At 44.8% G+C, this 12,785-nt stretch overlaps 1 protein-coding gene across 2 annotated transcripts in view; it reads left to right on the top strand.

Annotated features, from left to right (window-relative positions):
* The first annotated feature begins 3,621 nt into the window (after positions 1-3,621).
* The window catches only part of LOC122541548 (butyrophilin subfamily 2 member A1-like), a 34,221-nt gene continuing 25,057 nt past the window's right edge, over positions 3,622-12,785 (top strand). Inside the window, exons 1-3 of one of the 2 annotated variants that reach the window (XM_043678377.2) lie at positions 3,622-3,842; positions 10,510-10,593; positions 10,916-11,290. In XM_043678377.2, coding sequence (XP_043534312.2) covers positions 10,554-10,593; positions 10,916-11,290 — 415 coding nt within the window. In that variant the 5' untranslated portion in view covers positions 3,622-3,842; positions 10,510-10,553. Of the gene's footprint in view, positions 3,843-3,915; positions 4,034-10,509; positions 10,594-10,915; positions 11,291-12,785 lie in introns of those variants that run through there. The other variant, XM_087979289.1, reaches the window with a different exon arrangement.

Below are 12,785 nucleotides of genomic sequence, written 5' to 3'. Positions count from 1 at the left end.
CACTCCTCTAGCTTCCCACAGAGTTCTCGGGCACACCTGATCAGGTTCTGAGGATTTATCCACCTTTATGCATTTCAAGACATCCAGCACTTCTCCTCTGTAATTTGGACATTTTTGCAAGGTGTCACCATCTATTTCCCTACAGTCTATATCTTCCATATCCTTTTCCACAGTAAATACAGATGCAAACTACTCATTTAGTATTTCCCCATTTTCTGTGGCTCCACACAAAGGCCGCCTTGCTGATCTTTGAGGGGCCCTATTTTCTCCCTTGTTACCCTTTTGTCCTTAAGGTATTTGTAAAAACTCTTTGGATTCTCCTTAATTCTATTTGCCAAAGCTATCTCATGTCCCCCTTTTTGCCCTCCTGATTTCCCTCTTAAGTATACTCTTACTGCCTTTATACTCTTCTAAGGATTCATTCATCTATCCTGTCTATACCTTACATATGCTTCCTTCTTTTTCTTAACCAAACACTCAATTTCTTTAGTCATCCAGCATTCCCTATGCCTACCAGCCTTTACTTTCATCCTAACAGGAATATACTTTCTCTGGATTCTCGTTATCTCATTTCTGAAGGCTTCCCAATTTCCAGCCGTCCCTTTACCTGTGAACATCTGCCCCCAATCAGCTTTCGAAAGTTCTTGCCTAATACCATCAAAATTGGCCTTTCTCCAATTTAGAACTTCAACTTTTAGATCTGGTCTATCCTTTTTCATCACTATTTTAAAACAAATAGAATTATGGTCACTGGCCCCAAAATGCTCCCCTACTGACACCTCAGTCACCTGCCCTGCCTTATTTCCCAAGAGTAGGTCAAGTTTTGCAACTTCTCTCATAGGTACATCCACATACTAAATCAGAAAATGTTCTTGTACATACTTAACAAATTCTTCTCCGTCTAAACTCTTAAAACTATGGCAGTCCCAGTCTATGTTTGGAAAGTTAAAATCATCTCCCAAAATCACTGCTACTCCAAAAGATTAGATTATCTACAGTGTGGAAACAGGCCCTTTGGCCCAACCAGTCCACACCCATTTCCCTCTAACTAATGCACCTAACACTACAGGCAATTTCACATGGCCAATCCACCTGACCTGCACCTCATTGGACTGTGGGAGGAAACCGGAGCACCTGGAGGAAACCCACGAAGACACGGGGAGAATGTGCAAACTCTGCACAGACAGTCGCCTGAGGCTGGAATCGAACCTAGGACCCTGGTACTGTGAGGCATCAGTGCTAACCACTGTGCCACTTGGAAGAGAGTCCAATGATCCACAAATGTGAATCCTTCTCCCATACACCAGCTCCTCAGCAATGTATTCATCTGCTCAATCCTCCTATTACTGCCCTCACTAGCTCATAGCACCGGGAGTAATCCACATATTACCACTCTTGACGATCTCAATTTTAAATTCCTGCCTAACACTCTGTAATCACCCTTCAGAATCTCACCCTTTTCCCTTCCTATGTCATTGGTTCCAATGTGGACAATGACCTCTTGATGGCCCCTCTCTCCCATGAGTACATTTCTTTCATCATCTAGCATTCCCTCCACCCACCAGCTTGTCCTTTCACCCTCACAGGAATGTACTGTGTCTAGACTCTCATTATCTCATTTCTGAAGGCTTCCCATTTTCCAGCTGTCCCTTTACCTGAGAACATCTGCCTTGTACAATAAAAGTGTGGTGGCCAATTCTCCCAGCCAACTTTTGGTTTGCTTTGCTTTGTTTTTTTTTAGCAGACTGACTGTTCACTGAAAGCAGGCAGCCAGATAGTGAGGCTGCAGGTCTAAGAAACAGCTACATGGAAGAAGGTGTTCCATACTGAATATTTCTGCCATCATTCTCTCTCCTGTAAGACCCTATGTTTGATTTTACATTTTGTGCCAAAGAGTGTTTATGGGTATTGGTGCAAGTAGTTAGAACAGCATCATTAAGTTGGGATAGTTGGGTTTTCAGATAGGTTGTTATTCTGTATTCTGTTCTCTTTTGTTTGTGTTTCATCATAATAGAACATAGAACAGTACAGCACCATACAGGCCCTCTGGCCCTCGATGTGTTGTTGGCCTTTTATCCTACTCTAAGATCGACAAACCTACATACCCCTCATGTTACTAACTTCCACGTGCTTATCAAGAATTGCTTAAACGCCCCTAATGTATCTGACTGTACTATCACTGCTGGCAGTGCATTCCATGCACTCACCGCTTTCTGAAATCTCCCCTAAACCTTCCTCCAATTCCCATAAAATTATGTCCCCTCATGATCGACATTTCCTCCATGGGTAAGAAAGTCTCTGTCTATCCACTCTATCTATGTCTCTCAACATCCTGTACACCTCTATCAAATCACCTCTCATCCTCTTTGCTCCAATGAGAAGAACCATAGCTTCCTCAAGTTTTCTTCATAAAACATGCCCTCCAGTCTAGGCAGCATCCTGGTACATATCCTCTTCACCCTCTCTAAGGCTTCCTCATCTTTCTTATAATGAAATATTGAAAATGAATTTCCTCTTGTTTAAAACTAAGTGGTTGAGCCAGCTGCATCACTCCTGAAATATCCACTCAACACCTGCTAGCAAAGTTAGGGTCTGGTCTATTTTTTTGAAATGTTCTGAGGGGGTCTGGCCTGGTTCATTTTAGTGATCACTGCACTCTACAGTCTCTAGAGAGCTTTACAGAGGAAGCTTGATTATCTGAAGGACATGGATGGGGAATATTTTGTTCGGATAATCGAATGCTGGATAATCGAATGCCAGATAACACAGTTTAGCCAACCATCGGGACCTTGCGATCTCTTTTGGATTATCCGAAATTCGGATAATCAAGGTTCCTCTGATAATTATCCTGCTTTTACTCTCTGGGCTATGGCAAATAAAGGTTCCCTTATTTAGAGAAATGAACAGGCAGGAGAAAGAGGGATATGGATTAGTAGAAGCAAAACGTTTTCTATTTGGAAAGGCATCCGGTGCCAACGCAGGTTTGGTGGGCCAAAGGGCCTGTTCCTTGCTGTACTGGCCTTTGTTCATTGTTTATTACCATAACCCCTTTACTGACCTGCTCCAGGAAAGGTGTGATCACACCAATGAGGTTACAGAGCAGATTTAAAACGTGTTGTCGGACTGGAGACTTTAGCAACAGGATAGGCTATTTTCTTTTTGTAACTGAGGAGATGTTAACTGTGGAGTAGATATAGAGAGGCCGAGGTAAACAGTTTAGACAGATCCCATAACAGAGAGGGCCAGGGATGTAAAGTAATGGAAGGATATTAGACCCAGAGACTGGGAATTCGGATCTGGATCTCCCTGTCTGAAAGAGGAATAGCGAAGAAACTGTTTTTTTGAAAAGTGGTTTGTGTACAGATAACGTTTTGGAAGGTGGGGTTAGACTCGACGGGCCGATTGGTCTCCCTTTCTGTGGTTTGAACCTCATGTGAGAGTGCACGTGTGTGCAAGACATACAATGTATGTATAAATAAACGAACATTGGGGAGAATCGGGGGGGGAAAGAGTGCGTGTGGGGGAGCAGGGAGTGATCTTCCTCTCCTGAAACAGCGAATGGTGGAAATTAACCCGAGCGGGATTCCCGATGGGACAGGAAGTTGAACAAACATTTCAATGTTACAGAGGCTGCAGATAACCTGGCGAAGGCTCAGCTCAAGATTCTCCGGATTAAACTCTGAAGCACAGCCGCCCTTCCACAGTTTATGATGTTAACGCCCTCAAAATTCTCGTTGAAAATCTTACAAAAGGGAAGCGGAGGTGACATCAAATAGAAACTGAAAGGCGCTATCACTGCTCCTTGGTGTCGCCCTTCCCGAATTTTGGATTTTTCTTTCTGGGTGAGTTTGGGGGTAATTTCAGCTCCTGCCAGTTTCGGTGTAATTGACTCCGGTCTCCCTGAGGGTGGGGAGCCCCTGGATCACACACTCAGCCCCGGAACCGAACAGAGGCCCGGCCCGGGGACTGGGAGGGCCTGGGCTGTGGGAGAACAGAGCCTGAGTGAAGGGGAGAGCGGGATGCCGGAGACAGGGTGGGTAAATATTAACCCGTCTGTTCCCGTGTGGGAAAGTGAAACACGGGTATTCCCAGCTCCAAACGGATTCCCGCTCCATGTCTGGGATGGTCCCAGGTTTCGCTGAACTGGAGTCCTCACTTTACAGCAGTGAGGGAAATGGAAATAGAAGTCAGACTCGTGAGTGAATCTGCCCTGCCCCCCAAAGGAGCGGGTTCTCGGGAATATTTAACAGGTTTGGCAAGGCTGGTAACTGGTCCAGTGTCAGCTTGAGTCAAGTGTTGTGACTTCTGCCTTTACATCAGGACGTTGTGGGTTCAAGTCCCCCTCCAGGACTTGACCGTAAAAACCCAGAGAGACAGTCCAGTGCAGTACTGAGGGACTGCGCTCTGAGCAAGGAGACCTTTTATCCAAAAGTTGATCTTTTGGCGGTGTGCTGGTAGATCTAAACGATCCCGAGGCTCCTACTTAATTTCCTGATGAAAGGCTTTTGCCCGAAACGTCAACTCTCCTGCTCCTCGGATGTTACCTGGCCTGACCTGCTGTGCTTTTACAGCACCACACTCTTGGCAGGGGATTTGTTTTCACTGTACAGAAGTACTGCGTTAGCTTTGGGACGTCGATGTAAGGTACTATGTAAATGCGAGGCTTTCCACCAGTCAACGTTATTCAGGAGCTTGCAAGGGTCGGTGTTGCAGGATCTGGATGTGCGTGGCTATGGACATCCTTGGGCTGGTGACTAGCGCTTTTGAATGGAAGATAGTCATTAATAAATCCAACTGATAAACCTGCCGCAACTTCCTCAACCAGAAAGAGGGAGTGGTTGATGTGGGTGCTCTTTCTCCCCCACTCTCTCCGTCTCTGTTTCAGGATGTTGAATCTCACATTTCCTGTGCAGTGCCCCAGGCGAACTAGAGAAAACTTTCAGAAACTGGCCATTCAGCCCCACGTGTCTGTGTGGGCAGAATATATCCGTGCAATCCTAAACATTCTCTTTCCACCTTCCAGCTCCTGGTCCATAGCCATGCACATCCAGATCCAGTAACTTTTTAAATGAGTTGAGCATTTTCACGTTTAGTATCAAATTGGGCAGAGAATTCCAGATGCTGACCACCCCGAGTGGAAGGGACACTGCTCATGTCCCCTATCATCCTTTATCCATCACCTTCAATTTCTGCCCCCTGGGAATTGATTGCACTTGGGGGAGGGGGGGACCATGTCTTTCCTGTCCATTCTATCCCAGAGCCTCATATTCGGTACACCTCAATTTAGCCACAGGTCCACACCCCCCAACAAACCACCCTCCCGTCCTGGCACCCTCCCCTGCCTCTGCAGGAATTGCAAAACCTGCGCCCACACCTCCTCCCTCACCACCATCCAAGGCCCAAAGGAGCCTTCCACATATATCAACATTTCACCTGCATATCCACCAAAGTCCTTTATTGTATCCGTTACTCCCGATGTGGTCTCCTCTACACTGGACGCCTCCCCGCAGAGCGCTTCAGAGAACATCTCCAGGACACCCGCACCATGCAATCCCACTGCCCTGTGGCCCAACATTTCAAATCCCCCTCCCACTCTGCCGAGGTCATGCAGGTCCTGGGCTGCCTCCACCTCTGCTCCCTCATCACCCGACGCCTGGAGGAAGAACATCTTCCGAATTCTTCCGAATTCAACCCCAGGGCATCAATGTGGACTTCACCAGTTTCCTCACTTCCCCTTCCCCACCTTATCTCAGTTCTAACCTTCCAGCTCAGCACTGTCCTCATGACCTGTCCTGCCTGCCTATCTTCCTTCCCACCTATCCGTTACACTTTCCTGTCTGACCTATCACCTAAATCCCCACCCCATTCACCTATTGTACTCTTTGCTACCTTCTCCCACCCTCCCCTCTGACCTATCACCTCCATCCCCTCCCCCATTCATCTATTGTATCCTTTGCTACCTTCTCCCCAGCATTCCCCCCGCCCCCACACACTTTTATATCTCCACCCTGGAGGCTTCCTGTCTCTATTCCTGATGAAGGGCTTTTGCCCGAAACATTGATTTTCCTTGAATGCTGCCTGACCTGCTGTGCTTTTCCAGCACCACTCTGATCTAAACTCAATTCAGTCACCCCCTCAGCCTCTTCAGGAAAACAAGTCTAGCCTACTCGATCATTCCTCATTACTGCAATCTCCAAGCACTGTCAACATTGTTGTAAATCTTCTGAATAATGCCTAGAACCATTGTGTCCTTCCTGTAATGAGCTGACCAGAACTATACACGAAACTCCAATCACTAGACAGAGTCGTTATATAGCACCAGCAATTATTTTCTGTTTTGTATTCAAGTCACACCCGATGAAGGAAAGCATCATATATGCCTTCTTTACCTCCTAACCTACCTCTCCGGCTGTCCTCAGAGACTGTGGACATGCACTTTAAGATCCTTACTTTTGTGCCCCTCAGTTCTCTCCTGTTTAGTGTGCATTCCTTGGCTTTGCCCTTCTGTTTTAAAAAATTCTCAAGGTCAGGTTCGTAGGAGAGTAGTCTGACACAGAACAAACGACCAAGAGGCGAGTCTGCTAGAATATGGGCATTTTATTCCCCGTAGCGTCGCCACAACCAACGGGTCTGGCTTATACTCACTCTACATGTTACCGGAACTGGGAGCCGTCAGTTCTCGTAGAGCGGTTGCCAACAACCCACGCTCGGCGGTTAAACGCAACCCCGGAGCAGACTCACTGAACTGGAGACTTTTTCAGCTGATATACTCTTTTCCAGATATAAACATTCATGTGAACAGCAGAGCAAGGCTAAAAAACACATTCCATTCTGGTTACATACAGATAAGAAGATTCACACGGGGAGGTGTGTAATAAGATTCACACGGGACTAAGCAACACCTCCATTCCGGTTAGATTCACACATGTATTGGGACATAATTTTTAACTGTTTCACCACATTCCACTGCTTGGCCCAATACATGTGTTACATTATGCTTAATTCAGTTCAATTTGTTTCAGTTAATTTCAGTTCAGTCAATTCAGTGTAGTTCAATTCAGCTCAGTTCAGGTCTGTTCAGTTCAATTCAATTGTGTTCAATTCAGTTCCGTCCATTTCAATTCAATTTAGCTCAGTTCCATTTTGTTCCGTTCAATTTGATTCACTTCAGTTCCACTCAGTTCAGTTCAGTTCAATCCCATTCAATTCTGTTAACTCCGCTTCAGCTTTTTGGACATGCCCACATCCTCCGCTGTACCCCAGGCAAGGGGTTCTTCGGCAGGACTGGGATCCTCTCTCAAACAAACTGCCACGTACATGCCCACATCCATGCCATCCCGGGACGGTCGGGACCTCCACAGTTTGTTCTTCTGGTTTCTTAGTCTTTTTCCAAAACATTGTTCTGTATCAAAATCTCTCCTCAATTGCGATTGACCCTGCTCGACTACGCCAAATGTTTTAAAAAATTCTCAAGGTCAAGTTCGTAGGAGAGTAGTCTGACACAGAACAAACGACCAAGAGGCGAGTCTGCTAGAATATGGGCATTTTATTCCCCGTAGCGTCGCCACAACCAACGGGTCTGGCTTATACTCACTCTACATGTTACCGGAACTGGGAGCCGTCAGTTCTCGTAGAGCGGTTGCCAACAACCCACGCTCGGCGGTTAAACGCAACCCCGGAGCAGACTCACTGAACTGGAGACTTTTTCAGCTGATATACTCTTTTCCAGATATAAACATTCATGTGAACAGCAGAGCAAGGCTAAAAAACACATTCCATTCTGGTTACATACAGATAAGAAGATTCACACGGGGAGGTGTGTAATAAGATTCACACGGGACTAAGCAACACCTCCATTCCGGTTAGATTCACACATGTATTGGGACATAATTTTTAACTGTTTCACCACATTCCACTGCTTGGCCCAATACATGTGTTACATTATGCTTAATTCAGTTCAATTTGTTTCAGTTAATTTCAGTTCAGTCAATTCAGTGTAGTTCAATTCAGCTCAGTTCAGGTCTGTTCAGTTCAATTCAATTGTGTTCAATTCAGTTCCGTCCATTTCAATTCAATTTAGCTCAGTTCCATTTTGTTCCGTTCAATTTGATTCACTTCAGTTCCACTCAGTTCAGTTCAGTTCAATCCCATTCAATTCTGTTAACTCCGCTTCAGCTTTTTGGACATGCCCACATCCTCCGCTGTACCCCAGGCAAGGGGTTCTTCGGCAGGACTGGGATCCTCTCTCAAACAAACTGCCACGTACATGCCCACATCCATGCCATCCCGGGACGGTCGGGACCTCCACAGTTTGTTCTTCTGGTTTCTTAGTCTTTTTCCAAAACATTGTTCTGTATCAAAATCTCTCCTCAATTGCGATTGACCCTGCTCGACTACGCCAAATGTTTTAAAAAATTCTCAAGGTCAAGTTCGTAGGAGAGTAGTCTGACACAGAACAAACGACCAAGAGGCGAGTCTGCTAGAATATGGGCATTTTATTCCCCGCAGCGTCGCCACAACCAACGGGTCTGGCTTATACTCACTCTACATGTTACCGGAACTGGGAGCCGTCAGTTCTCGTAGAGCGGTTGCCAACAACCCACGCTCGGCGGTTAAACGCAACCCCGGAGCAGACTCACCGAACTGGAGACTTTTTCAGCTGATATACTCTTTTCCAGATATAAACATTCATGTGAACAGCAGAGCAAGGCTAAAAAACACATTCCATTCTGGTTACATACAGATAAGAAGATTCACACGGGACTAAGCAACACCTCCATTCCGGTTAGATTCACACATGTATTGGGACATAATTTTTAACCGTTTCACCACATTCCACTGCTTGGCCCAATACATGTGTTACATTATGATTCACACATGTATTGGGACATAATTTTACACCACACCTTCCCAGTTCCCTCATTGAAGGGAATTGCATTTGCCCTCTCAGCCATATCATTGATATCATTTTGCAGTCAACGGCCATTCTGTTCCCTAATAATTACATGCTCTGTTTTTAACATGTGGAAATATCCCAATTGTGCTTCCGACATTCACATCTAAATTGTTAATATGTACCATTATCAGATAGGGACCCAACATAGAGCCCTGTGAAACACCACAGGAAGACGCCTCCCAGTCACAAAAACACCCATTGACTATTACCGTTTGTTTCCTGTCGCTGAGCCAGTTTTGAATCCAATTCACCAGGTTACTGGAAATATTGAATAGATTTGACAAGGCTGGCAGCTTACCCAGTGTCAGCTTGAATCAGGTGTTGTGACTCCTTTCTTTTCATCAGGAGTTTGTCGGCTCAAGTCCCACTCCAGGACTTGACCATAACACCCAGGCTGACACCCCAGTGCAGTACTGAGGGAGTGCTGCAGTATTGGGGGTGTGCTCTGATCAATGAGATTTTATTGAAAATCTTACTTGGTCTCTTGGTTTACCCACGTTCAGAGATGTCAGTCCCTCCAGTACTTTTCTTCTCATTATGGTTATCCTTATGCACCCACTGCTCCGTAGCAATTAAGTTTTGAAAATAAATATGGTGCATTGGTATGAATAAAGATTCTGCATTTATCATTATAGAATTATTTTATATTGGGGGAATAATCTGATGCAGATTGTAATTTCATGTCAATCTACACTTCTTTTTATAAAATGTGTACCCAGTGATGCACAATTGATTGTTTAATAAATCTCACATGATGTGATCCTGCACCATTCACTTAGATGAGCTTAATCGCTACCTGCACAAGCAATAATAATTGTGATAGAGTGAGGTGTATTAAATTGTTATTTGAAACTGAAGTATTCAAGGTCTATAGGAGAGTAAAAGGTACCTTGGCCCATTGAGTTGGTATTGGTCTGAAACAGCCACCAGTTTTAATCCCACTTTCCAGTACATGGCCTTATATGCCTTGACATTGCAAGTGCACATCTAAATACTTCTTAAAAGTTATGAGGATTTCTGCCTTTACCATGCATTTCAGATTCCTACCACCCTCTGGGTAAAAAGGATTTTCCTTACACCCATCTAAACATCCTGCCCTTTACCTTAAACCACTGGCCCCAGTTATTGATCACTCCACCAAGGCGATAAGTTTCTTCCTGTTTACCCTGTTTATGTTCCTCATCATTGTTACATCTCAATCATGTGTCTGCTGAATCTCCTCTGCTCCAAGGAAAGCAATTTCAGTCTCTCTAATCTCTACTATTTTCCAGTTTTGGAAGAGACACATAGATGAATAATTTGTGAAAAATTATTAAGAGAGAGGAGAAAATTATGAAAGTTGGGAAGGCTACTTGGGAATGGACCTATGTGGAAGCCGGTATGTGTTTGTTAGTGAATGTATGTTTCAGTACTGGGTGTATATGTCAGCACATGTTGATGTAGATACCCAAATGTTGCTGTTCTAGTTGATTGCCCAGTGTGCCCATAAATTGCTCTGACGCTGACTCTCCCCAGTGTTATTGATGTAAACTGTCTGGTAATATTTTTAACAGGTACAACACATTATTCTTGCATCTCCTGACACTGGATTTCTGGAATGTTTCTTCTGCTCTGGATTCTCGTTTGGATCTTTCATGGTAGGGAAATACATCTGCAAGATACAAAAACCCGTTTGCTCTTTTGTATTTTGCTGTTGGGATCACTTGACAAGTCATTGAACCCTGAGCTAGAATTTCTTCTGTTTCTCACTCTTCATGTTTATCTATTCCTCACTTTGTTTTTGTCTCTTTGTCTCCAATCTCTGCCTCTATCCCTCACTGTCCCTCTGTCTGTCCTTTTCCACCACTCTATTTCTCCCTCTCTGTTCCTCCCTCTCTGCCTCGCCCTCTTACTCTGTTACAAATGTTAATATACAGCTGTGATCTAAGCGATGACCAGTTGATCTGACTCTCTCTCCAGTGGTTACTGCAGAAGCGGTGACAGATTTTGCAGTGACAGGACCACCTAACGCTATCATAGGGGTTGTCAAGGGAAACGTGGTCCTGGATTGTCAGTTGGTGCCAGCCAAAGCCCCAAAGAATATGGAAGTCCGCTGGATCAATACAGTCAATGGCTACAACTCACCTGTCCACATGTACAAGGAGGGAGCAGATGATTTGACATTCCAGCCTTTGGCCTACAGAGGCCGGACTGAACTGTTTCTCAATGAAGTGGCGCAAGGGAATCTCTCCCTCAGGCTCAAGGATGTCCAAGTCTCTGACGGGGGACAGTACAAGTGCTTTGTGGCATCTGATGAAAAACACCATGAGGTCAAACTCACGCTGAATGTGGCAGGTCAGTGACCATTTTGGAAACACCCTGTTTGACCTCCTCAGTGAAGGGTTTATTAAGGTGAAGGATTAAAATTCCTCTAAACCCTGATAGAGCAAAAATAGTTTGAGACCCTGACAGGATCAACACTGAGAGTCTATTTGAGGAATGTAGAACACAGGGACGCAAACTCAGAATAAGGGGACCATCACTTGGCACAGAGACGAGAGGTTAATGTGGAGGCCAAGTAGTTGAGTGTATTTAAGATAGAGGTTTATAGGTTTTTGATTGGCAAAGGGATCAAGTGTTATGGGGAGAAGTCAGGAAAATGGGTCTGAGAAACATATCAGTCATGATTGAATGGTGGAACATAAGCGATTGACCAAATGGCCAAAGTTTGCTGATATATCATATGTTCCAACACCTGGCCCGTAGACCTGTATGCTTCAGTACTGTAAAAGCACATCTAAATAATTCTAAAGGCGTGAGTTGTGGATTCCCACCACCCTCTGAATGAAAACATTTTTCCTGACATCCTCTTGAACCCTCCTGCCCTTCACCTTAAATCTCTATCACCAGGTCATTGAACCCTCCACCAAGGGAATAAGTTTCTTTCTGTCTACCTTAATCTCTGCTCTTCATAATTTTATGTATCTTCTAATCATGTTTTCCCCCCACCACCCCTCCCCATCTGTCAAATTTGGGGCGGCACAGTGGTTAGCACTGCTGCCTCACAGCACCAGGGTCCCAGGTTCGGTTCCAGCCTCGGGCGACTGTCTGTGTGGAGTTTGCACATTCTCCCTGTGTCTGCGTGGGCACGCTCTGGTTCTCTGGTTTCCTTCCACAGTCCAAAAATATGCAGGTTAGGTGAATTGGCCATGCTAAATTGCCTGTAGTGTTAGGTGAAGGGGTAAATGTAGGGGAATGGTACTGGGTGGGTTGGTCTTCGGAGGGTCAGTGTGGACTTGTTGGGCCGAAGGGCCTGTTTCCATACTGTGAGTAATCTAATCTAATCTCAGTTGCCTCTGGTCAACAGAAACAACTCCAATCTGTTTAAACCTGAAACAATTTTTAAAAAAAAAGGACTGGAGAAAACCTGGAAATCTGACAGCATCTGCACAGGGAGAGAAACCAAGTTAGTAAGACTTTTTAAAGAGGGAAAAATTCAGAGGATTCCATCCATTCTTCCCATCTGGGATTGTGATTTTGCTTCTTTGAAACCATGGTCGAGAGTTTTGGTCTTGACATAATTGTCAGGGCAGCATTAACTTACTGTTAAATAAATTATGTCTTTGGTCTGACTTGAGTTCCATAAGTTTCCAGGAAAACCCATTTGCAAGTTGTTAATACTAAATAGTTCATAGGCACCTGCAAATGTGTTTAGTCACTGAAATTTTGAACAGAGACGAGTCCACCTTGTGAGGTTGTACACTTTTTGTGCGGAGACTATTTTCTTAACAGAGAAAGGTTTCAGAAATCTGAAGTGCAAAGGGACTTGGGAGTCCAAGTTCCTGATTCG

Source organism: Chiloscyllium plagiosum, unplaced genomic scaffold (genome assembly GCF_037043375.1).
Source record: "Chiloscyllium plagiosum isolate Xiang-an unplaced genomic scaffold, Cpla_swu_hap1 HiC_scaffold_35, whole genome shotgun sequence".
Taxonomy (NCBI): domain Eukaryota; kingdom Metazoa; phylum Chordata; class Chondrichthyes; order Orectolobiformes; family Hemiscylliidae; genus Chiloscyllium; species Chiloscyllium plagiosum.
The sequence above is the reverse complement of the archived record's forward strand: the minus strand, read 5'-3'. Positions and strand labels throughout refer to the sequence as shown.